The sequence below is a fragment of the Lygodium microphyllum genome, chromosome 20 (genome assembly GCF_053477565.2).
Source record: "Lygodium microphyllum isolate KBCC chromosome 20, Lygodium_microphyllum_v1.1.10, whole genome shotgun sequence".
Lineage (NCBI taxonomy): Eukaryota > Viridiplantae > Streptophyta > Polypodiopsida > Schizaeales > Lygodiaceae > Lygodium > Lygodium microphyllum.
Window position 1 is genome coordinate 32458311 of NC_141154.1, and position 24611 is coordinate 32482921.

General features: G+C 39.7%; 1 protein-coding gene across 1 annotated transcript in view; it reads right to left on the reverse strand.

Moving 5' to 3' along the window:
* Window positions 1-22239, reverse strand: part of LOC148018815 (spermidine synthase 1-like) — a 102136-nt gene extending 79897 nt beyond the window's left edge. The window contains exons 1-3 of the mRNA XM_087701109.1: window positions 21869-22239; window positions 1061-1137; window positions 712-834 (exon numbers count right to left, since the gene is read on the reverse strand). Of these exons, the coding sequence (XP_087557235.1) occupies window positions 712-834; window positions 1061-1137; window positions 21869-22157 (489 nt within the window). The 5' untranslated portion in view covers window positions 22158-22239. The remainder of the gene's footprint in view (window positions 1-711; window positions 835-1060; window positions 1138-21868) is intronic.
* Between the last annotated feature and the right edge of the window lie 2372 nt (window positions 22240-24611).

Consider the following 24611-nt stretch of genomic DNA (forward strand, 5'->3'; position numbering starts at 1 on the left):
AATCAAAACAAACAATACCATTCAACAATCTAAAGGATATACTTGTCCTTTGAGGAATCAACAATAGTGATTAGCTATGTATGCATATGTTCTTGCATGTGTAGGAAAATGGGAAGCTTTTCAAACTTACCATGATCAATTCTTTGTATAAACAAACTTAAGTCACTTCCTGAACAACTTTGAATGCTCTCCAACTTCTATAAAAAAAACCTTAAAAGGAGTTTACTAGTTCTCTATCCTTTGCTTTAAAGCTTTGAACTTTTGAGATGTGTCCAAGTTTGTTTAAAGATTATCTGCATGTGTTGCGTGCAAAAAGAGAGCAGCATATCAAAAATTAAAACAATAAAGTAATTTGTGTATGTAGTCATGCAAGCTTTAATCTGGGTGTAAGACTCCATGTCTAAGACACATTCCAGTTAAAAACACCCTCCATTTTAAACTAAGGAAAGAAGGAACCTTGTCTTGTTCTAAATAACATTTACTTTCCTTTTCTAGAACATTAAAAAAACACAGATTCTCATAATCAAACATAGATCAGAAGTTATAAGAACCAAATCTTCATCAAAAAGATGTGAAATATGCTGCCTACATCCAGAGTCAATGTCAAAACTTGTAAACAACCATCAAGGCTTCACATTGATGCTTGAGCATTATATCATGACTTGATCATTGTCAAGACAATTTGAACAATACAAACTTGAAGATTTTCACCTTCTTTGGGTTCGGAATAGAGCAGAGAGGGAGATGAGTAATCATCTCTTGATAGGCACACTCATCACGTTCTGTCAACTGGATTACACCATCCAAAACTAGCACTTTTCCATATGATGCAGACTGTCAATGAATATGAAAATCCAAGTCCGAATAAGCACTTAACCCAGGGGCCATACTTCCAAACATGAACAGAAATTGTCATGTTACAAAAAGAAAATGAAAAGCTGCAATAACTTGCCAGACCACCCACCCACAAACAACCCAAAAAAAAAAACAACCAATTTCTTATTTAAAACAACAAACTAATGAAACGAAATGTCAAGGAAAAGTCATGCATCGTCCAAACCTGGAAAACAAGAACATCCTGATACTCTGACTTTCCTTCAAATAAGATGTTTTCCACCTTCAACGAATGTGCCTCACCTGGAAAACATAATTAAAAGTCTTAATCATATATATCATCCATGATTTTAATGTTATAATTTCCCTTTTTTTGACAAGAGCACATGTACCTTTAACTTAGAACATGCTTAAATGAAAGTATGCTCCCTGATGGCCAACTAGAAATAGGTAATTCATCTCAATAAAGAAACTTTGATAGTGGCCTCTCCACTGTAGAACATTCAGAAGGACAAACATGGCAACATGTTGTTAACCCATGCAAAATGGAACCCAATTTTAAGAATGCATTAAGGCTTCTAGCTGTGGGATGGGTGGAGCTTTTGTCTACTAAATGTCTATAGTCATAAGAAGTAAAATAAAAATTGATTCTTCATTTACTGGCACATGTCCACAAGGCCTCAGCTCAAAAACCACCAAAAACCATTTAAACCAACTCAAAGGCCTTACGTCTGGGAACGCTTGGGAACCTGTTAGGAAATGGCCAGGCTTGCATAGACTCAAGTTGGCCAAAGGATCACCATGAACACTTCTTTTCCAGAGAAATTCCTTTATGAGTTAAACAACAAGAGCCTAGAGGCTATCAAATGGGGACAAGAGATATTACCATTGTGGAGGTTGATACTACCGTTGAACACAATACAGATGCTCATCAGGAAAGTGCCATGCTAGCCAGAAACACTTTTGACCAAGAAACGGCTAAGCAACTCCAGCAAAGTAGAATGAAAATGACACAAATAGTTTGTCAAGTCAACCTTCAAGAATTCTGGTTCACAATGACAGATTAAAAGGCAAAAGATTGAGAAAAAACCTAACATTCACAAGCTTCCCATGTTCATTGGCTGACTATTGCAGCCTTGTATGTTCAGCTTCTGTCAGTTTTATTCCTTCAATTTCCTCCCAACAAGGCTTCTATAGAGGCCCACCCTACACATATGTGCAGCCATCAGGCTACATGGACAGTGGACATTGAAGCCACACATCATGTCACTGCCGGAGGACATCTGTATCTCCCATGGATCAGCAGTAGGAAATATCCATTGCAGAGACAACTCCTCTCTGCAACTCCTTGGCCAAGATTCCAGGAATCAGGAAAGTCAAGTTTGATGCTGACAAGGGCCCTGATCTCATTATGTTGGACGATTTGTACTATATGCCCCAACTTGCGATGAATTTATTTTTTGTCTAAATTTTAAATTTAATGCTAATGGGATAATTAAATTGTGCACGTGTGGTGCACATTTTAGATTAAGTTGAATGTGAGTCATGGTGACAAGCAAACCCCATTGACTTAAAAATTCATTATAAATTAATTAGCTCTTTAAAACAGCCCCAAAACATGTAAACTAACCAAAGTTTCATTAAACAGTATGCGATCCTAGAACGTGTCTGTCCCAGAAGCCAAAACTCTAATTTGGGTGGATCCACTCCTCCATAAATAGATAGGCTGCCCACCACTCAGCCCCATCTCATATTTTCAGGTCCTCCATCTGCTGGTGCCAACTTCTCCACTATTGTCTACAACCCTCAGTGGCAGATACCCCAGTTTGTAGCAGTAAGCAGCCTTCTTCACCACTTGGCAATCGACCTACTCCCCTCTACACCTTGCATTTGCAGCAGGCGGCAGCCTATTAACACTGTTCCCAGCCATCCACTATTGGCAGAAAGGCCCTAGACAATTGTGTTTGCTGCAGCCAGGCAACTCCAGCTTGTGTTTGACAGTTTCGAGCAGTCACCCACTTCTCCAAGGGCAATTGGCACTCGTTTTGCAGCCAATTGTTGTCGCCTTCATCCCACAAATCACCTCCATGTTACATATACCTTGTATTTTCCTCTAAGTCATTCTGGTGTGAACACACCCTACCCACAAGAACTTTTTACCCTCTGCGTGAGAGGTTCTTTTTCCCCACATGAATACACTTCAATGCGTACCTTAGGGTTGTACCTCATTTTAGTGGAGTTACTCTTACACGCTGTCGGAGGGGTTTTTGTCGAAAGGTCGTATCCACCAAGGATCAGAGGTTGAAGGAAGTAGAGATAGGAGATGGAAGAGAAAAAAGAGAATAGACAAGAGGTAAACACGACAAAGACAAAGCACAATGAATTGAATCAATATGTATTGAAAGAACCTAGAATCCTTGCACTACACAGAAGCAATCTCCAGGCATTAGATCTCCTAGAGCTTCTTCGTAGAACAAAACGTGCATCAAAATTACAGCTCCTCTCTGCTGCTCAGAACCCAAATCTGATGGCTCCGTTGGCTTTGGAAGGGTGGTAAGACTGTGGGACACTTGGTCAGGGATCTCCCAGATCACTCCTTCCTCTTCCAGTTCAAAGTGCAGTTTTCAGCCTGTCAACAGCGATCGCGACGTCCGCGATTTCGTCAATCTGTCTTTCTTATGAAAAATCCAATAAATGGCCGAAAAAACAACTTGCTTTTTGCATGCCATCCTAATCTAGAAGCTTTTCTAACTTTTTCAAATTTTTTACAATAAATAATATTAAAAATAGGCTAAAATTATCCAAAAATCTAGTATTTTTGGATAATCCATACCACTCACACTAGTACTAATGACTCAAATCACATTGACTCTCTTGATCAATAAGAAAGTCGCACGATGATACATTCCATGCTTTTTCACAGTGTCCGCATAGCATCACGACAACGCTTCTTTGTGACTACTCCCATTCTCACTCTCTACTCCATTTCTTGTCTAGCAAGTTGTCCATTCAATCCAACACTAGTATCAATGCCATTGTGCCACCTGCTTCACCACCATTGCTACATTAGTTTCATCGTCAATTATGATGCATAGAGTATTTCTCAACATTGTTCCGCCGGCCAGCCACCATTGCTACATTAGTTTCATCATCAATTCGAACACACGGAGTCCTTCACAACATTACTGCCCATAGCCACCATCGCTCCAACCATCTTAGCCAATTTTTTGTTGTGCCCTCCCCCTCTGCACATGTTGCATGCAACCTCTCTCACTCTATAGGTTGCACGTAGTCAATTCCTCTATAGAGCCCACACGTAACCCTACATGCAGTTCTACATACAACCTCTCAACTCTACCTACCACCTTTGTCACTGGGACGTGAAATTTTGAGATGCTTTAATCTTATTAATAACATTTGATTAAGTTACTAATCATATGTGCAAGGTTGTTTGGCACATGTGATACACATGGTAGTTATTTCATGGTAACAGACCAAGGACCCCAGGGATACAATGGGTATCAAAGGCCAAAAGTTGTGACAAGTTAAGCCAGTTAGGCTTTGGTGGTCTGTTGGTGTCAATTTTGACCCTAGGACAATTGTTTGGCCAATAAGTATCAATAATGACACTAGGTACTAGCATTAATTAATAAATTAATGTCAATCTAATGGTCAACAAAGGTCAGGGACCACTCCACATTGCAAATGGCTTAACAAATTTAATTATGGATAGGCATATTTAATTTTGGTCAAGGTTAGAAGGGCTGAAATTAATTTTCAAAATTATTTAAATCTAGAAACTAATTTAATGGTTGGATAATACTGAAAATTGGGTTTAGAAGGCTGGCACTTGGCAAAAATACCCATGCAAACTAAGAAAACGTTTTTTGGTCCTAGTTTCCAACCTCAGAGAGAGAGAGAGAGAGAGAGAGAGAAGGTGCTATATAATCTTGTACCTTTTTTCCGTAATTAATACAATTACCTTTTACGAAAAAAAAAAAGAAGGTGCTATATATCAAAATTCATACCAATTTTCAACCATTTGCTACAAAGAGAGAGCAACTAGAGGCCCTAGGGGATCAAGCACCAACAAGAGAAGGACCATCAAGATCAAGCAACAACAACTTGAGACTGGCGACAATAGTGTGGAGCCTCTCTAGTAGTAGGCAACAGCTATAGGGGCACATTTAATAGGTTACACGCAGAATTCAGCCATTTCCCACCATGAATCTTTGAATTTTCTCTCTCTATGGCATTCTCTCACCTATTCCAACCTATTCTCAAGAGTTCTCAGCTTATCTCAATCATTGGAGCAGATCTCAGCCAAATTTGGTGGACAACAGAGGAAATTCTACTATAAACCCTAAATTTCTGCAAATATTAGAGTTTAGCAACCACCTCAGGACCCATGCCATCAGTAGAAGGCATTGCACACTAAATTCAGCACCTGAAATTTATGAAATCATCAGGGAATTCAAATGCCAACCCATCCATTGTGAATTTGGGGTAGCATTTGGCCTATTGGGATCCAATTAGAGCAAGTCTTGGGTGAAATTCAAGGGACAATTTTTCCCAATTTTTGTGCTGATTTTGTCTACAGTAGGGGCTCTTGGATCAACCAAGGAGATTGTGGAGTCTCGGCTTGTACCCAATCCATTAGTCAATAAAGTTAGAAAAATACCAAAAGGGGTACCAATTTTGGGGCCAACAAGGTATCTACTATTCAACATTGTGAAGGTAAAGTGTGTATTTCAATTTATGTTTATTTATTAATTGTTGTAATTAAGTGCTTGATTAGGAATTACCACCCTATCCGAGAAGGAGGCTAGTTTCAACCTCTCTCAGACATGTCATCATCTCCTCAACCCTACCTGCCATTTTCTACAAATCTAAAAAACAAAAACTCAAGAACACTAATTTTAGAATTTAGGGGTTTTCTAACATTTGTGCAATTTCCCATCCATCATACCTATCTTTGTCATTTTTTGTTGCCTAAAAAAACGCAAAAATCCTAAAAGTGTAGAAATCATAACTTTTGAATTCAAGCATTTTCAAAAATTTGTGCAATTTCCAATCCGCCTTGCCTATCTCATCCTGAATTTCAAATACATTTTTAATTGTACGGAGCCAAGTGCTCAAAAATTTGGGGTTTTCAACCAACTTAACCAATTTCTGTAATTCCTTGAAATTTTCATCAAAAAAGATGAGATTTGTTTGATTCCCCTTTCATTGCATAAATCTTCATCAAATTTATAAAATTCAACAATTTCTCCAACATTTGTGTACAAAATTTGGGGATTTTCATCTAAATCACTTGATTCGACTTTGATTTCAATAGTGCTTCAATTAGCATCCTATAAATCTCATATTTGTACACATCTTCACCTAAGACCATCATGATCTAGATGATACACTTGCCCTGCAATCAATTGATATGGTTGTGTATTGGAGTACAATGTGTGTGGCTGAAATTTCAATATGAGAGCTTATTCCAAATGAAAAGAGAGATCTCCAATATATAGGTGTGGGGCTTGGGTGCTCAAAAGTGAAAAGTAGAGGCTATAAATGACAAGTGGTTGCTGAAAATGACAAGTGTAGGAACACACTTGTCTCTTCAAAATGATACATATCCTATTCTAGATGCCATACGTCACTTTTCTAAAGAAAAAAGCTTCTAAACCTTTTACTCTAAAAATCTCTCAAATGGTTAAGAATTTAAGATAGCTGCTGAAGACAAAATTGTTTTTTGATAAACTCTAAAGCCTTTGACATGAATAAAATTTCCATTTAAGCAACTTCCAAAAAGAAGATGCATGAGCGTCGCTTTCTTGATTGGGTGATCAAGGATTTCTTTTCAAGAATCTCAACTATATCATTAGCCCAACATGGAGTAAGATTCACTTTCTACAACTCTTCTTATATAGAGATCCAAAAAAATGGATATCTAAGAGATTATCCATGATTCATCAAGTATCGCAAATGGAGAATACTCAAGGGTAAATGGTTGTGTCTTAACCAAGATACATGTGATACTACCCTATGGATGTTGCTGTCATTTGTGAAGCTGATGAGCCCCAAGTATGAAAGATAAAGGATGATTGGCCCTTGAGTATAATGCATCAAGAAATTGCAATGTCAATGGAGAATCCACCTGTTAACTTCTATTTTAAACTGGATGGTAGCAAGATTCAAAGAGAAGCTGAGACACAATTACCAATGGAAAGTGTGTAGCTCCACATATCTTAGAAATTGTGAAGTCTCCTTGAATATCCCAATTTTACAAGTTGTATTACTAGATATTTTTGAAATTTTGACTACTAGAATACAAGTACTTTGCAATATTCTACGCTTGCAATCTTCGAATTTTTTATTATTTTTCAACTTGCCATATGTTTATGCACTTTATTCAAAAATATTTAAACATGTCTACATGCATTTTAATTTTTTTAGTAAATACACATGGATCCGAGCATCCACCAAGGAAAGGAGACACCTCTGCTAATGCTGAATTTTTAAATATACATACAAGCATTTTTTAACCAAAATAAGACACGTGTATCAAAATGTCCATCAAGGAGGGGAGAGAAAACACCTCCCCTCCAAAATTAGTTAATAGACTACTTGTCTATTCTTGCACTTTGCAATGACCTTTTTGAGCATCTATGTAGTGGGGAAAGAGAGAAAGGTGGCTCCCTCCAAGTATTTCAACTTGTTGCTCCAATATTTCTACATGAACACCCAAACAGCATATACATCGACATTTGCATTGATTGTAAACTCTTTCTCACCTCGTTTTATTTTTTAACCAATATTTTCGTACACAGGTGTTGGAACAAGTTGCATTTGTGTATTCAATATATGCAAACATGGCATATAATCAAAATGAGTTGTTTTGGATGCTTTTTGCTCTGCCAAGTTGGGTGGTACCGACTACTCTACTTGGTCGTACATGATGAAGCATGTATCGATCACAAAAGCATTTTTGGAATTTATCGTGGGTTCAGAGGTACGACCAATAGGCCAGCCCTAGTGTACCTACAAAGGTTCTCAGCCATACAGTACCTATAAGTACTAGTGCTTCTACTTTAGGTGGTTCTACTGTCACTTCCAACTCTTCAAGAGTTATTGCTACTGCTCATTCTATAGCCAATCAGGCAAATTGGGATAGTATGATGCTCAAGCACACTCTTTGATTGCTCTTTCAATCAAGAGGCCCATCATTTGACACATCCGCTCGTGTCGAACTGTAAAAAGTGCTTGGACTAAGCTCACATCTTTATATCAAATTAGGAATAAGACATATTGCTTGTTTGAGAAAACAATTAGATTCCAAGAAGAGGCGTAAGGGGACTAGCATGGTTGTCTATCTTACACGGATTATAGATTAGCATGAGCAATTGTTGAACATTGACAAGCAAATATCCAAGAGCTATCTTGTCTCTATTATGCTTGTTGGACTTTCACAATTCTATTAAACATTTACTACCACCTTACAACTAGTTTCTCAAGGCAATGGACATCAATACTCTCTCGATAAGTTAACTGCAGTCTGCACTTCAATTGCAAAAGCAAGGTCGTCTCAACCACTCTGCTACTATCTCGGATGATTAGGCCTTCACCTCCTCTCATCATAAAAACAAAGGAAAGTCATCCAGTTCTTCATTCAGCCACCAAAAGGGCATGGATAACCCATCATAAAAACAAAGGAAAGTCGTCCAGTTCTTCATTCAGCCATCAAAAGAGCATGGATAATCCATAGTCTTTTTCTTCGCCCAAAGAAGAGAACAAGCAAAAAAAAAGAGATGCAACTATTGCTACAAGCCAGGGCATGAGATCTCCAAGTGTCGCAAACACAAGGTTGCAAAGGGGTTGAGAGAGAGAAATAAGAGAATTGGCACCACATTGAGAGGGGAGCTAGCCCCTCCTTTACAAGAATTTATTAAAACAAACCACGAGCACCGAGTGCTTGAAACCTACACAAATGGATGATTTGCTGCAATTCTGAAAATTAGGATTTTGAAACCCTAATTTCTATATACTTCTAGCAACAAGCTGATTTTCTTCTTTAGTGGTTGGACTATATCAAGGTAAGTAAAAAGTGCTTCTTGGGTGAGTGATAGATACGAGAGTACAAAGCATGTGACTGAAATGACAACATGAAAGCTTATTAGAAATGAAAAGAGAGACCTCCAATATATAGATGTAAAGCTTAGGTCCTCAAAAGTAGAAACCTTAGTTACAAATAACAAGGGTTTACTAAAAATGACAAGTGTTGAGCAAAATGACAAGCGTAGGGACAATTGATCCTTCTAGATGCCAAATGTCCTATTCTAGATGCCACATGTCACTTTTCTAGAGAAAAGAGCTTCTAAACCTTCTAGTCTAAAAGTTTCTCAAATGGTTGAGAATTTGAATAACTGCTTGCAAAATTTCGAAGCCTCTGATGTGAAGAAAATTTCCATGTAAGCAATTGTTACATTAATACGGTAATTATGGGAGACAAGCGCGAGGGATGACCGTCCGGGGGCCTTGGGCACCCGAACGGGGTCTAGGAGAGCCTAGAGAGTAAGAGATTCCAAGAATAGTAGAACTCGCCTAAAGCGGACGACTGGCAGAGGAAATGGGGAGAGAGGAGCCAGCACTTATCTAGGCGAGGTTGGAAGGTGAAAGGAAAAATCACTCGTGCCATTTCAGACGCCAGACTTAACCATCGTGAGGAGTTTTTTGCTACCTCTCGTCATTCATCCACACGGGATACTCGTTATTGATGATAATACCACACTGGTATCAGAGCCGACGGATTCTTCTGAAGAGTCGACGGGTTCTTCCGAAGAGTTGACGGGTCCTTCTGAAGAGTCAACGCACCCTTGCGAAAAGTTGTGGGTCCTGTCTTCACCGAGACACGTCAGTCAACAAAGTCGACTACGACGGATGGAGAGTAAAACGGATTACGTTTTTCGTCAACAGTCCTGCAGGCGATTACGATGGGACTAAGTCCCACTTTAAACTTTAATCTTTAATCTTTTTGGTTCACAGCTTCTGTTCCCACGTGACCGGACAGGGGGGTGATTAATTACACCCATACCCAGCGCTCCTACCGACAGGCCGTGTTCCCAGCTGCCTCATTATTCCCGCCATCTCTACATTACAGAGATCATTGACTTCTGTTTTATTGTAATCAGGGAAGTACCGCAACTTTGTATGCAAATTTCTTATATTTGCTTTCCAATTCCAATGTATTATGGAGGGGAAAGGGAGAGAGGGGGTAATCGAGGGCTCTAGTTCTGGGGACCACCCTATGGTAGATCCCCATGAAACGGAGATACAAGAAGAACAATGGGAAGAATTTTTTGCCACACGAGAACAATTTAATGATCTAACTGCTCATGTGCAGGCACAGGGGTTTCAAATGGAATTTCTAACTCAAACACTCACCGAAATAAAATCTCAATTAACCTTATTACTAGAAAGGGATAAAAATAAGCTAGAAACCTCGGATATTTCATCTTCATCGAAAGATTTAGATGTGACTATGCGAGATCCCAAAGAACCCCACCAAAAGTTAAGGGATAACCCAGTGTTAAAAGATATGAAACCCCCTCAGTTTCACGAGGAGGAAAAAGACAGAAATAAAGACACTGTCTTTAATCTTTTCCAAAAATGGGAGGATTTGCACAAACTTAAAAATACTCCACCACATCTCCAAGCACTAGAGGCCAGTTTAACTTTGGGACCAAAGGCATATAAATGGTGGCGAACTTTAAAGGAGGCAAATAAAATACCTGAAACTTGGGCTCAATTTGAATCGGTCTTTTTAAAAGAATTCCTTGCCAAAAATGAAATGGAAAGAAATTGGAAAGATTGGGATTATGTCAGACAAAAGGGAAGACCCCTGCTAACATATCTGGAGGAATATCGTGAGAGCCCAAGACTAAGGAATTGGAAACCTCAAAATTTGTAGGAAAATTTAAAAGAAAAATGCCATTTCTTAAGGGCAAGAAACAACCCTTTGAAAAGAAACAATATGTAAGGCCAAAATTAAGTCAAGATGACTTTGATAAGGCCAAAAAAGAAAGGCTGTGTTTCAATTGCCTATCCCCTAACCATGCTGCTTGGAATTGCCCTCAAAGGAAAAAGAGGGAAGATAAAGGAAAGGATAAGGACAAGGCCAAGGGAAAAGAAAAACAAATCCATGTAGTGCGAACCCTAGAATTAAAGGGGCATGAAAGGTATAAATCTTTAGAGGTCTTGCACAAGGATGTACAACACAGGTGTTGTATGTCAACTTCTATGTGGCACCCTACTTTTAGGCCACATGATTTAGTTAGAGTGCATGGATTGATAACTGGAAAGAGGAATAGAGTCATGATTGATGACTCTACTACCCACAATTTCATAAATTATGCACTTGTCAAAAAATTGAAACTTCCCCAACAAAAGACTGGGCATCAATATGTTGTTCGTATGACGCAAGGTCAGGATAATAAAATATGAAATACAATGGTATCCAATTTGGAAATTGAGATCCAAGGATATAAAGATAAACTTGATTTCCAAATTATGAATATGGAAAGAGCCAATATTGCTTTAGGGAGGGAGTGGCTATGGGGATTGGAACCATCCTTAAAACATAGTTATCATCATAATACACTGAAATTTGAAAGGGATGGTAAGACTTTTGTGATTCGAGGTGAACGTGAAGTATCTCATAACCCTTTGTTGTGTTCCACTGAGGTTCAGAAGCTGATAAAGAAGGAAGCTTGTGAGGTATATATGTTATGGTCTCTTCCTATACAAAACACTTTTACTTTCTGTAATATTAAGCAACAATTTTCTTATGTCTGTGAGTTGAATGTAAGTAATGAATTAAGTGGTTTGTTAGATGAATTTAAAGATGTGTTTCCTTGTGATTTACCAAGTGACCTTCCACAAGATAGGGGTGATATAAATCACCCAATTGACACAAATAGGGATACACACCCTATTTCTAAACCACCTTATAAGTTAAGTGAAACACAGCACCAAGAAGTTGAAAGACAAATTAAGGATTACCTTGATAAAGGGTTTATACAACCCAGCAATTCATCTTGGGCTTCGCCAATTTTACTGGTAAGGAAAAAAGATGGTTCTATGCGACTTTATGTTGATTATAGAGCACTTAATAAGATAACAATGAAGAGTAAATTTCCTATGCCCAGAATAGAAGCTCTTTTTGATCAATTACAAGGGGCAAAATTCTTCACAAAGATAGACTTAAGATCAGGCTATCACCAAGTAAGAATTAAGGCACAGGATGTTCCTAAGACAGCATTTCGTACTAGATATGGGCATTATGATTTTTTGGTGATGCCTTTTGGCCTCACTAATGCACCAGCTACCTTTATCAAGCTGATGAATAGTGTGTTACGGTCCTATCTAGGACACTTTGTAGTAGTCTTCTTGGATGATATCTTGATCTTTAGTAAATCAAGAGAAGAACATTTGGAACACTTACGATTAGTATTCCAATTGTTAAGAACACATTCCCTTTATGTGAAGAAAACTAAATGTGAATTCTTCGCACAAGAGGTTAAATATTTGGGGCATATTATCTCGAAAGATGGAATCAAGATGGATCCAGAAAAAGTAAGGGCAATTATTGAATGGCCATCTCCAAGGAACCTGGAAAAGCTGCAGATCTTCCTAGGATTATCTGGATTTTATCGTAGATTCATTCGAGATTATGCCAAAATAGCTGTTCCAATGACAGACCAACTTAAAGGGAAAGGGAAGAGCTTTAATTGGGGAACAGACCAAAATGAAAGTTTTCAAAAACTTAAGGTAGCTATTGCTACAGCTCCAGTACTATTAATTGTGGATCCCAATAAAACATTCGTGGTTAAAGCCGATGCCAGTGATAAGGCGATAGGCGCGGTCTTATTACAAGAAGGTCGACCAGTTGCTTTTGAAAGCAAGAAATTAGACCGTGCAAAACGGAATTATTCTGTTTATGAGAGGGAGTTGTATGCAATAGTACATGTAATGAAGAAATGAAGGCACTATTTGTACGGTGCCAAACTTTTGATCTTGTCGGATCGTGAAAGCATTAAGTGGCTTAATGACCAACCGGATCTACAAGGGCGTAGCCAGATGGGCCGAACTCCCTCAAGAGTTCGACTATGAGACTACAAGGGCGTAAAGCCAGATGGGCCGAACTCCCTCAAGAGTTCGACTATGAGATAAGGTATAGAAAAGGGATGTATGATATAGTGGCTGATGCACTCAGCAGAATGCCCATCATAAATGAATTGAGTTTTACTCAGTTCACTTCCGATTTGCTTGAATCCTTAAAAGGGAAATGCCAGGTTGATCCGACATATTCCAACATATGGGAAGCAATAGAAAATGGGGATCCAAATGGAAGGGCCTCCACTGAGGAAGGAATATCTGAGGATGCTCAACAAGGAAATGGAGCATCAAGGGTTGCTCAAATCGGATTCAAGTGGAAGAATTTTACCATTGATAATGGTTATTTGCTCTACAAGGATAGGTATGTGTCCTGAAAGATGAAGAAATAAGGCGCCAGATACTCTTTGAGTGTCATGATACCCCTAGCAGGGACATCCAAGAGTTAATAAGACTTATAGTCTTATTAAAAGGCAGTTCTATTGGCCTGGAATGAATAAGGATGTCCTTGACTATGTGGTCAAATGTAATAAATGCCAGGTTAATAAAGCTGAAATATTAAAAATGGAAGGACTTCTCCACCCATTAGAGATTCCTTCGGGAAAATGGGAGAGTATCTCCATGGATTTTATTGTTGCATTACCCAGAACATAGAGGGGGCACGACTCTGTGTGGGTGATTGTGGATAGGTTAACCAAAATGGCTAGGTTTATTCCAACTTTAACTAATGTTAAAACACCAGAATTTGCTAGATTATTCGTAGAGAACATATATCGATTGTATGACCTTCCAGCAAATATAGTTTCTGATCGGGATAGAAAATTTGATAGTCAATTTTGGCGTGCTGTATTTAGGAAGTTGAATACTAAACTTAGCATGAGTACGTCGGACCACCCGCAAACTGATGGGCAAACTGAAAGGGTTAACCAAATCCTTGAAGATATGCTCAGGGCATATGTAAGTAAAAGGCAAACTAATTGGGAAGAGTATCTACCGATAGCAGAGTTTGCATATAATAGTACCAAGCACTCTTCCACTGGATATAGTCCATTTATCTTAATGTATGGGTTTCAGCCCAGAGCTCCTCATGCAATAGGACTGCATAAGAAAAAGGTTCAGGCAGCCAAGGACTTTTTGGAGGATATAAATAACATGTTAAAATTTGCTCAAGAAAATATTAAGAAAGCTCAAAATCGAGCTAGAGCTTATGCAGATCCTCACCGAGGAGACATTTCCTTTGAAGAAGGAGAATTGGTCTATCTTAAGGTGCCTGAACAAACTAAAACCATGAAAACAAGACGATGTCCAAAGCTTTCACCCAGGTATTGTGGTCCTTTCACAATACTTAAAAGGGTGGGAGAACAAGCTTACAAGCTCCAACTACCTGCTGGTAGTAAAACACATCCGGTTTTCCATGTAAGCAAGCTAAGGAAGAAGCTGGGTGATTTGGATAATCTAATCTTAAATGATAACATTGAGGAGCTATTAGATGACGAATCTAATCCACATGAACCAGAAAGAATATTAAATGTTCGTAACAGACGAACAAGGAATACTATTTATCAAGAATGTTTGGTCAAATGGAAAGATTGTCCAGAAGAAAGCTCAACACGGGAGCGAGTAAGTACCCTAAGGAAAAGGTTTCCCAATTTACAGTTGGACCTTCCAAGTATCGTTTTCGAGGACGAAACTGATTCTTAAGGGGAAGGAAATGTTACATTAATACGGTAATTATGGGAGACAGGCGCGAGGGATGACCGTCCGGGGGCCTTGGGCACCCAAAGGGGGTCTAGGGGAGCCTAGAGAGTAAGAGAGTCCAAGAATACTAGGACTCACCTGAAACCGACGGCTGGCAAAGGAAACGGGGAGAGAGGAGCCAGCACTTATCTAGGCGAGGTTGGGAGGTGAAAGGAAGAATCACTCGTGCCATTTCAGACACCAGACTTAACCGTCGTGAGGAGTTTTTTGCTACCTCTCGTCATTCATCCACACGGGATACTCGTTATTGGTGATAATACCACAATAACTTTCAAAAATAATAATCTTCTAAAATTTAGGTATTCCTAAATTTAGATTCTAGAGAGCTTCATTGTACAGATCCATTGGTTCATGGTTTGTTTATTTGATCATGAGCATCTAGTTTCGCTTTATGAAACCACTCATTATATGGGCTTCTAGTCAATGTGACTACATGAGTGAAAAAGTCTTAGTCATCTAGGCTTTCTGATCAATCTGATCACTCGACTAGACTTTTATTTTCTCTTGGGTATCTCACCAATGATAGCCAAGTATAATTATGGGGTGTTCTGGCCATTGGAATAGAAAGAAGAACATTTAACTATATTTTGAAACACTCGAATAATACAAGTCACCTTTCAAAGTATACGAGCATCAAATTAGTATGAATCATTGAGTCAATATGTCTTGGTAACAATTGATATATAAAAGGATGGTGACATCTTATGACCTCACCATACATGATGTACACCTTTCAGCAAAAAACAGTGTGCAACATTGGTATTTTGATAGCTAGCAAGCATATCACCTCATATAGGCATCTTTAAGTTTCTTTGGTTATTGCTACAGAGGGGGGGTATTGTCACAATGTCAAGAAGGCTACCTACACAAACAACGGCATTGGGAAAACCCTTATCATTGCATTCAATAGGGATGTTGTCACCTTAAAGGATGTTTTATAATATGTACTTAGCATTTAGAAGAACTTATTATTTGTATCAATCATTGCTACTAGTGGCTTTGAAGTTTGCTTTGTTGGGCCACCATATGTAGCTAGGAACCCACATGATGATAATATGACAGTCATCACTAATAATTTGTAGTAAATTAAAATGCTAATGTTTGCATTTTCAGCCTGGAGTGGTCACGCTTGCAACAATCCCCAAAATAGTGGACAATGTCCAACAAGTGAGACTGACTGACGTATGCAAAAACTGCCAAGGAAATGCACACAAAATCCCAACTGGAGGAGAAAATGCACTGAAAGGCAATAAACCAACGACTCTAGAATGAGCTACCTTCTCCATCAAAACAAGTGACAGATAGGTCAGAGCTCCTAAAGTCCTCGTCTAACTAGGCTCACAGGCAAGAGATGACGAGGCATGACAATCATGACTACTAACAATGTTGTCCAACTATCATCAACTGTAGCCTCCACATGGCGCTTATCCACTACTGTTGGCAACAATTTCCAGCTCCTGGCAACTACATCTATTGCCCCAAACCTGCTAGATTTGCTGTCCCAACTAGCCACCCTGCTGATCAGCATCATCATCTGCTTCAGCCAGCTAGCACCTTGCTGTTTACAGCCTTGCTGATCAATTCTCAGCCTTGTACAGGTGTACAGCACTGCTCCGTTTACCATATTTCAGCCTCCAAACCACTGCATTTTGGTGACCAGCCTGCTGCTCTTCCATGTTCAGCACTCTTTCAGCTCCGACTCGTGCTTATAGCGCTCGAGATCCATCTCCGGTGGACATCACACTCCAACTACATCCATTGCTCTGCCTTTGGTACCATGTGAAGATAGGTTTGCATTGAGAAAACATAAAATGTATAAACATGACTAAAACACAATAACTCAGGCAATAACCCAAAAACTCTAAATGCAAAAACACAAACACAAACAAAGGAAGAAAGAGAACTTCGAAGTTAATGAACCAATGCTGTAAATGAAGGAAAGAGTGTACAAAATGCTCGTGCTCTTGTAAAGAGTATCCTATGGCTATCATGGAAAGCTTGGTTTTGTGCGAGACACACAAACAACACATAATCAATTCACAATGTCTCAAACTCCTCCTTCCTAAAATCCTACTATGTCTTATCAAGATTCTCCATCATTGGAGGCCCAAGAGGCATTATGGACTCAATAAGGAAGACAATGCTTGATCTTCGCGTTCTTCTTTTTGGCCAGATACCACATTTCATGACAAATGAGGAGTTCCAAAAATACTTGCACCTCAAGTATGGTTGTAGCTACCACTCTCCAACTCTTAAAAATCTTGCTTCTAATCCACCTCAATCGGTTGGTGAGGCTAGCCACCTCTCCGATCAAGGAAAACATACAACATTTGGGACAAGCAATGATCCATTTTCTTCATCACAACCAAGCCCAATGTTCAATTTGTCTAGCCCCTTTGAGTTATTTGAATCAAAACCCTCCCCATTTTTCCTTTTGATGTGCAACATCCAAATAATTACAAGTTTGAGTATAAATATGTAAATTGAGGAGGCTTTCGAAACAGACATACATCCACTTGTGTATCTAACACTTTTGTTTCATATGAGCATAATATTAGTAGTTCTTTTTCTCAAACTCCTTCCATCCCTCCATCTTCTAGTCAAAACATAGATTTTCTTACTTTTACTTTCAATAATTTAGGATTGCACTCCACATCTGCATCCAACACACTAGGATTTGGATTATTTGTTTCAATTTCTAGTACCTTTCCTTTTTCATCACCAAATGTTAGCTATCCACTAGTGAATGCCACTCTACACCTTGGTACATCATTAGCAAGAATTTCATAGTAACATGAAACAAGTTTTGGGGATAGGAACAGGAACAAGAATGGGGGCAGGAATTGCCATTCCTTGTTACCATGACAAGGGGCTCTAACACGGGGATGGGACTAGGATGCTCTGGAGACGAGATGGGATTGGGACAAGAAGCTAGAAAATGGCCATCCCCTATTATTATGAGAAATTTCACCTTTTAACATTGTGCCTTGCACACACTTGCAAGTGAGCACATTTCTCTACCCTCGAACAACTCTGAAGGGGATCCCCCTCACTATCCCTAGACATTCGACCCCCCATCCATTGGCCTCTTAGACGCACGGATTTCCATCGTCCTATGGTGCGTTGTCCCTCACTCCATGAGTCACTCCCACGCAAAAATTTCCATCCCGACCTATTGTGTCCCCATCCCTCCTCCTTGGGCTACACATCTAACCATCATGCCCATGCCTAGTCAACCCTTACCTACTTTTGGATCCATTGTGCACACATCTTGAATCTAACCATCCCTTTTCATTTCCCCCAAGGAACATAGATGCTTAAAAGAAAAACAACACTCACTCCACACCAAAAAAAAGATTCAAAGTCGTTCCATCTACCTTTGCAAGTCCTAGTAGGCTACTAGGCAATCCATGAGCACCCTTTGTTTGATGTCTTGGCCTCTCTAGGGTGACCCTTTGAGCTCCCTTAGTAAGATAACCATTGCCTCTATAGTCTTGGTAGATCCTTGGGCAACCAACATGCACCCTTGGTCCAATTTTCTGGTTGATTTGGGGTAGGACACCTTCGGATGATTAGGGGCTTGAGCTATGTTTACAATCTCTTCCTTGTTTAAATTTTGGGCCTAAGAGGGGATTTTGAGCTAAAAATGTGTTATAAACTAAATAGCTCTTTAAAACAACCCCAAAACATGTAAATTAATCAAAGCTTCATGAAATGGTGCATGGTTCTAGAGAGAGTCTCTATTCCATAATGCAAAACCCTAATTTGGGAGGATCCACTCATCTATAAATAGATGGGCCGTACAACACTTAGCACTATCTCATATTTTCAAGTCCTCCATTTGCCAGTGTCAACTTCTCCACTACTATCTACATCTCTTTGTGGCGGATACCTCAATTTGTGGCGATGATCAGCCTTCTTCAGCACCTAGCGATCAATATATTGCCCTCTACACCTTGTGTTTGCTGCATCTAGTAGCTTTTTAGCTTATTTGCACTGTCTCCAACCATCATCTATTGTCAAAGAGGCCCCAAACAACTACATTAGCTACAGCCAAGCACACTGCATTTGACAATTTCTAACCATCACCCACTCCTCCAAGGACAATTGACCAATTGTTGTCACCTTCATCCTATAATCATCTACAGCTTGCTGCCCGCTGTTTAGAGTTGCCCCTATGTGTTCAACCTAATCTAGACTCTCCACATTTGTGTTTGCTACTACTAATCACATCCAAGTATTTTTGGCCTAATATGAGCATTGACTCTCTTGAGTTGCTTATAGACTATAGTATAGTGTGTTCTCTTTGGGATATGGGTTTGTTTGCATGTGACAGTGCACTTGGGTTGAGCTCTAATTGTTGTTCCTTTTACACATCACAATCCCTATATTCATGAGCAGATTACAAAGTGTATTTCAAGCTATCAAGTTGGCAAAGGGGCAACTTGCCATGGAAAAGGAGCTTGGGAGTATCAACCAAAGTGGGACATGGACCTTGGTAGATCATCTGAGTCATAAGAAGGTCATAAGTACAAAGTGGATTTTTTATACAAACGTCAAAGCTAAAAGCTGATGATACTTTGGACAAATGCAAGATTCACCTTGTTATGCAAAGGTTTCACCAAAAGCATGGTATTGACTATGACCAAGCCTTTGCTCCTACAGTGCAATTGACATCCTTCCACATTCTTCTAGAATTGGCCTCCCAACACCGATGGCCTAAATATATCAAATGGATGTTAAGGGTGCCTTTCTAAAGGCCTACTTAAATGAGGAAGTCTACATGACTAATGGATGATTTCCTTAGATCTCACAACTTCCATTTGTCCCATATGACCCTAATCTATATATCAAATTAGCTTCAAAGTGGCTCAACTATGTGCTTTTCTAAGTAAATAATCTTTTCATCACAAATTCTCTTATCGCCACTATTTCTAATTCACCACTTTTAAGATGGCCTATCTCAACCTTCTCTCCTATTTTCTGGGCATGAAGATTGTGCAATATCGAAAGGGTTTTTTTGTGTCATAGCAAAAGTATACCCTTCAATTAGTGGATCAATATTGCCCTCTAGAGACACAAGGAATGGTCACACCATTAGATCCCACTATGAAGCTAACCAAGGACTCCAATGCACAACTGTTTGATGAGCACACCTACCATTCAATAGTGAAAAGATACTTTGGCTCATACACATTCACCCTGACTTAGCATATTCTAACTCCATACTAAGTCAATACTTCAATGCACCAAAGCATTCACATCGGATCTCACATCTACATTTGTGAAGGAATATCAAATGTACTTTATTCTTATGGCTTGTCTTTTAGTGAAGGACAACCTACAAGGGCCACACCAACTCTAATTGGGCTGAAGTTGGGCTTAAGACTTGGATACCCAACACTCCCATACAACTCCAATTCTTATCCTTTCCAAATGCTTGTTACAAGTGTAAACAAGGATACACGAGCATGCACAAGAGCATTGCCCTTTAGTTATTAGAACTCTTTCCTAAAATTAGGCCACTTAACTCGAGTTAACTAGGGATAATTTGTCAAAGAAGAATCAACTCCTCACCATACCATTGTAATAGCATAGTCCCTAATGGGCATGCTAACAAATAGGTCGTTCTGTCAACAACTTACGACGACTACCAAACAAGTGGAAAAAGACAACACGAGAATGCAAGAACAAGTTGGAAAAGTAATTGTGATAGCTACTAGTCAATCTCTCTCCCTTCTAGTTCCTCACAAAACTCCTTGACAACACCAAGAGCAAACCTTTACTATTCAACCAACATTCTATCAATCAATAGTTGTCAATGCTCCACATTACCAACAAAGCCTACTACTATGCATGTTAAATACCAAGTGGCTGATGGCAAATATCGAACTGAATGCTTGCAACCTTCTTGTACTCATACAAGGGTTACGTGGACCCTGTGTCAAAAGTGGCTAACTAATCTATCATTAATCAACAACACTATGACAAAGAATATGTAAGAGCATTATCATATAGCCCTCTTCATTCTAAGACATGATTTATTATCTTCGATGATAGCTCTGTCCTTATTCCCAACAAGAAGCTCCTAGCCATTGAGAAATCACCAACGAGAAATTCTGATACCACCCTATAGAAAACCATCACGGCAGCAAAGCAACAAATACAATCATCTCTAAAAGAAAAGGCTGTGTCAATGTCTCACTATATTCTGCTCCAATGACAGGTCACAAAAGATGAAATAAAAGAACCATGACTACTTTGTGGTGCCAACTCATCTGATAGAACGGAGAAAGATGGGATGAAGAGGCTTTAGGCAGAACAAAACTAGCATGTCTGAGAATAACTTGATAATGCATACCGAAGTCTTTATCAACCCTGCTATTTCTTTTCCTCTTCAATCCGATTGTGTACCGGATGATTAATCATAAGGAGCCCTCAGTACCAAATAGGTTTGTGGAAAACGTTAACTTGCATAGCACATGATGACGCTCCTTTGTAGCACTAGCCAGTCAGAGCTTTACCACATTCATGATCTCAAGTCGCTTCATACCATAGTGCTCACAGATTTACCATGTTGTTACGGCAAGACTTTGGCCAGCAGTGATTGTTCGCTCGACCAAACATGAATGCCAAACCAGAAAAGAAGAAGATTGCAGCCTCATGCAGCTGAAACAGCTGTGATCTCGTTGCATGTCACATGGTAAACAAAAATGGAAAGAAAAACTGTGAGAGCTAGTAGCAGTTTTCACTTAATTAGTGTCTAGCATCACAATTAAATACACCAGACCGAAGGTAGTGAAAAATATGCTGCTACGGTCGTAGGATTTGGAGTTATTAGGACTAAGAGTGCTATTTTACAGGAACTGTCGATGACATTGTCGGGGGACACAACCGCTGGGTTAATAAATTTCTCCAACTTTCCCAGTGCGCTGTCAATGGCATTGCTCTACATCGAATCAACAGAATCTGATGTCGAAATGTTCAGATTTCGTCTTTTTTCACAATTCGAATCATGGCCATTTCTCGGGGCTTAAATGCGACTGCATGCATGACGCTACTTCCAAAACTATGTCCCTTTTTTTCAAAGGCAACAAAGGGGGAGGATTACCAGGCCACAATGGATTGATCTCGGAATACCATCCAGGGATGCCAGTGGAGAGGTTCGCTCGACCGGAGCCAGGCTTGACAGCATCGACGATGGCGGAGGGATCCATGCCACGGGCGCAGCAGAATTGGTTTGGCATTTTGAATACGCCATTGCTGGTGGCGGGGGCGGGAGCGGGCGCCGGTGACGACGGCGATGACGATGATGATGGTGGCTTGGGCCTTTTAAAACGCAAATCATCCTCCTCGTCGATATTGGCGGCGGCAGCAGGAGCCTTTAAGCTGTCTTCCATATCCAGACGCCGGTGAAGGAGAGGGAGGAGGAGGAGGAGGAGGAGGAGGAGGAGGAGGAGCAGGAGCAATTGATGCAAAAACACATGAAAAAGCACGCACGCTCGTATGAATTTTAAAAGGGAGTCAGAGAGGGGGGGTACTATTGGAATTGTTACTATATACTAAATTAATTTAAATATATAAATATTAAGAATAGTTTTTTAATTATTATTGCATAGTGTTACTAGCTTTATAGGCGCCTATCTGAACCTACCTGCATAGCGCATAATACGGCAGGCCCTGGTTTTATAACGGCGGTTAAGCTCGCCAAAATGCGACGATTAAAAGAATATGGGATTTTCTGATGGATGAAAACTTAAAAGTCCTTCTCGCAGGTGGGCCCCACAATCAAACACAGGAAACAGGAACCACGTGTCCGTTCGTCGAAATGCTTGCAAATCGAGTGAGACTGACTTGACTATCCCCCCAGCAGAGTCACAGAGTGTCTCTCTCTTTCTTCTCATTTTCGGATAAAGGGCTTAGGCCCCGGGCCCCGCCTCCCCCAGAGACCGGGGCCTGGCCCGCCTCTCTCCCAGCTCGCTCTCACTCGCTATCGTAAACACACGCACTCACCTCTCTCTCTCTCTCTTTCTCGCCCCTTGCTTCTTAAGGTTTCCTTTCTCCCTCGGGGGCTTTCGTCTGCTGGACGTTCCTCTTTTTTACCCCCTGGCACTTTCTTCCTTTTTCTCCATTCGCACGACCCCGCGCCCCTCGGGCCAACCCCCACCTGTCTGTCTCTCTCTCTCTCTCGTATTCACATGTGCGGATGGATACACACACAGATGTATACGTGTACACGATTGATAGACGCCTGCAGGCTGCCTTCGCATCGTGGCACCTGTTTATACGGTATCGTCGTTTCTTCCATCCTGGGGTACGACTTCGTCCCCGCACTAGGGCTTCTCTGCACTAGACAAACTCGTTTGAAGTTTCCTATTCGTAGCCCTGATTTTGAAACGTCTCCTGTCGCATTGCCCAACCAAAGCATAACTCCCAAAGACTTATCATCTATAGATAGACGAGTCACCTCGAGGATCTAAGGCAAAGGGGCCAATAGATTGTCATCTAACAATCCTCCGTTATAAATTCTTTTTCCAAGTGAGTTGCATAAATGTTTTTAATGGATAAATTATTTATATTATATAAAACTCAAAGAAAAAATATTAGGACATTTTGATATTTTTATCAAGTAGCCTTAGTTACAAATGAAAGGTTTATAAAATAGGGACACTCAGAGGTCAATAGAGTGGCACTCGAGGATGCATTGTTTTAGGGTTTTACAAAATCTAAAATATAAAAATTTTCACATGGCTCAATTGTTTGACTTAAGTTAAGCTCATTTGTAATTTTTAAAAATTTCATATTATATTGTTAAGTAGCTTAAAAAGCCACATCTTTCTTGTAAAATTGTCACTCAATTGGGATGGGGTGTGTTTTCTTTTTGGAGAGCTCTACATTATTGGCCCTTTTACCCTAGTACGATACCACAAATTCATTATGGGATGATGGGAGCCTCCAAATGTCAAAAGATGAAAACCCTCAACATTGAGCCTCTAGAGTCTAGACTTTTATTTTCCCTAATGATCTACATGCAAAATAATGTGTAAGATTATATATAAATAATCCTCAATATATCATATCAAAAGTATACTAAGAGTGTTACCACATCTAGGCATTAGAGAAATTATAGGAAACAATATGGTTTTTTGTATATTTGGCGAGAGTAGGACCCAAAACAAATGCAAACAATTTGCATTGTATACCCTGCGGATCTTAACCATTTTGCAAATCTAGTTGATTAAAAGACTATAGTATCCCTTGGATGCATCGAGGCACTAGGCCATGTTACTTAGCTTCCAATGGAAAAGCTACAATATCCAATGTTTAGGCCTAAGAGGTCCTAAAACAGTAAGCAATTCTTGTTTTAGTTGGCCCAAGCAACAATTTGGTCTAGCTTGACTCCTTCTACTAAAGATAAGGTCGTTTCTCTTGCGCTAGATGAACTTAATGGTGACACCATAAACCACTTTGATCAACCTCTAACTATTGTCATCCAAATTAGATTGGTCGGTGAAAAAAGCCATAGATAGCCTGAAAGTGTTGTGATGAATGTGAGCACTCTTGAGCCATGTTTTGGTTGCCTTCCAAGTAGGCACTGCATGAATCCAATCCTAGAACAAATGTTTTTTCGTCTCTTTAGCTCTACCACAAAAAGGATAGAGAGGGGAGACTCAAATTATTTTTGTTAGCCTAGTACAAATAGAAAGCTTCTTTTGGATTAGCATCCATTATTGTTAGCCATTAGAGACTCCCTTTTCCATTTCTATTCTGACTAAGTACTATTGTAGGAGATCGAGAAGAAAGGTCTCCTATTGACTTATGTAAGTAAATTTGTTTAGCCTCTGAGGTGGCAA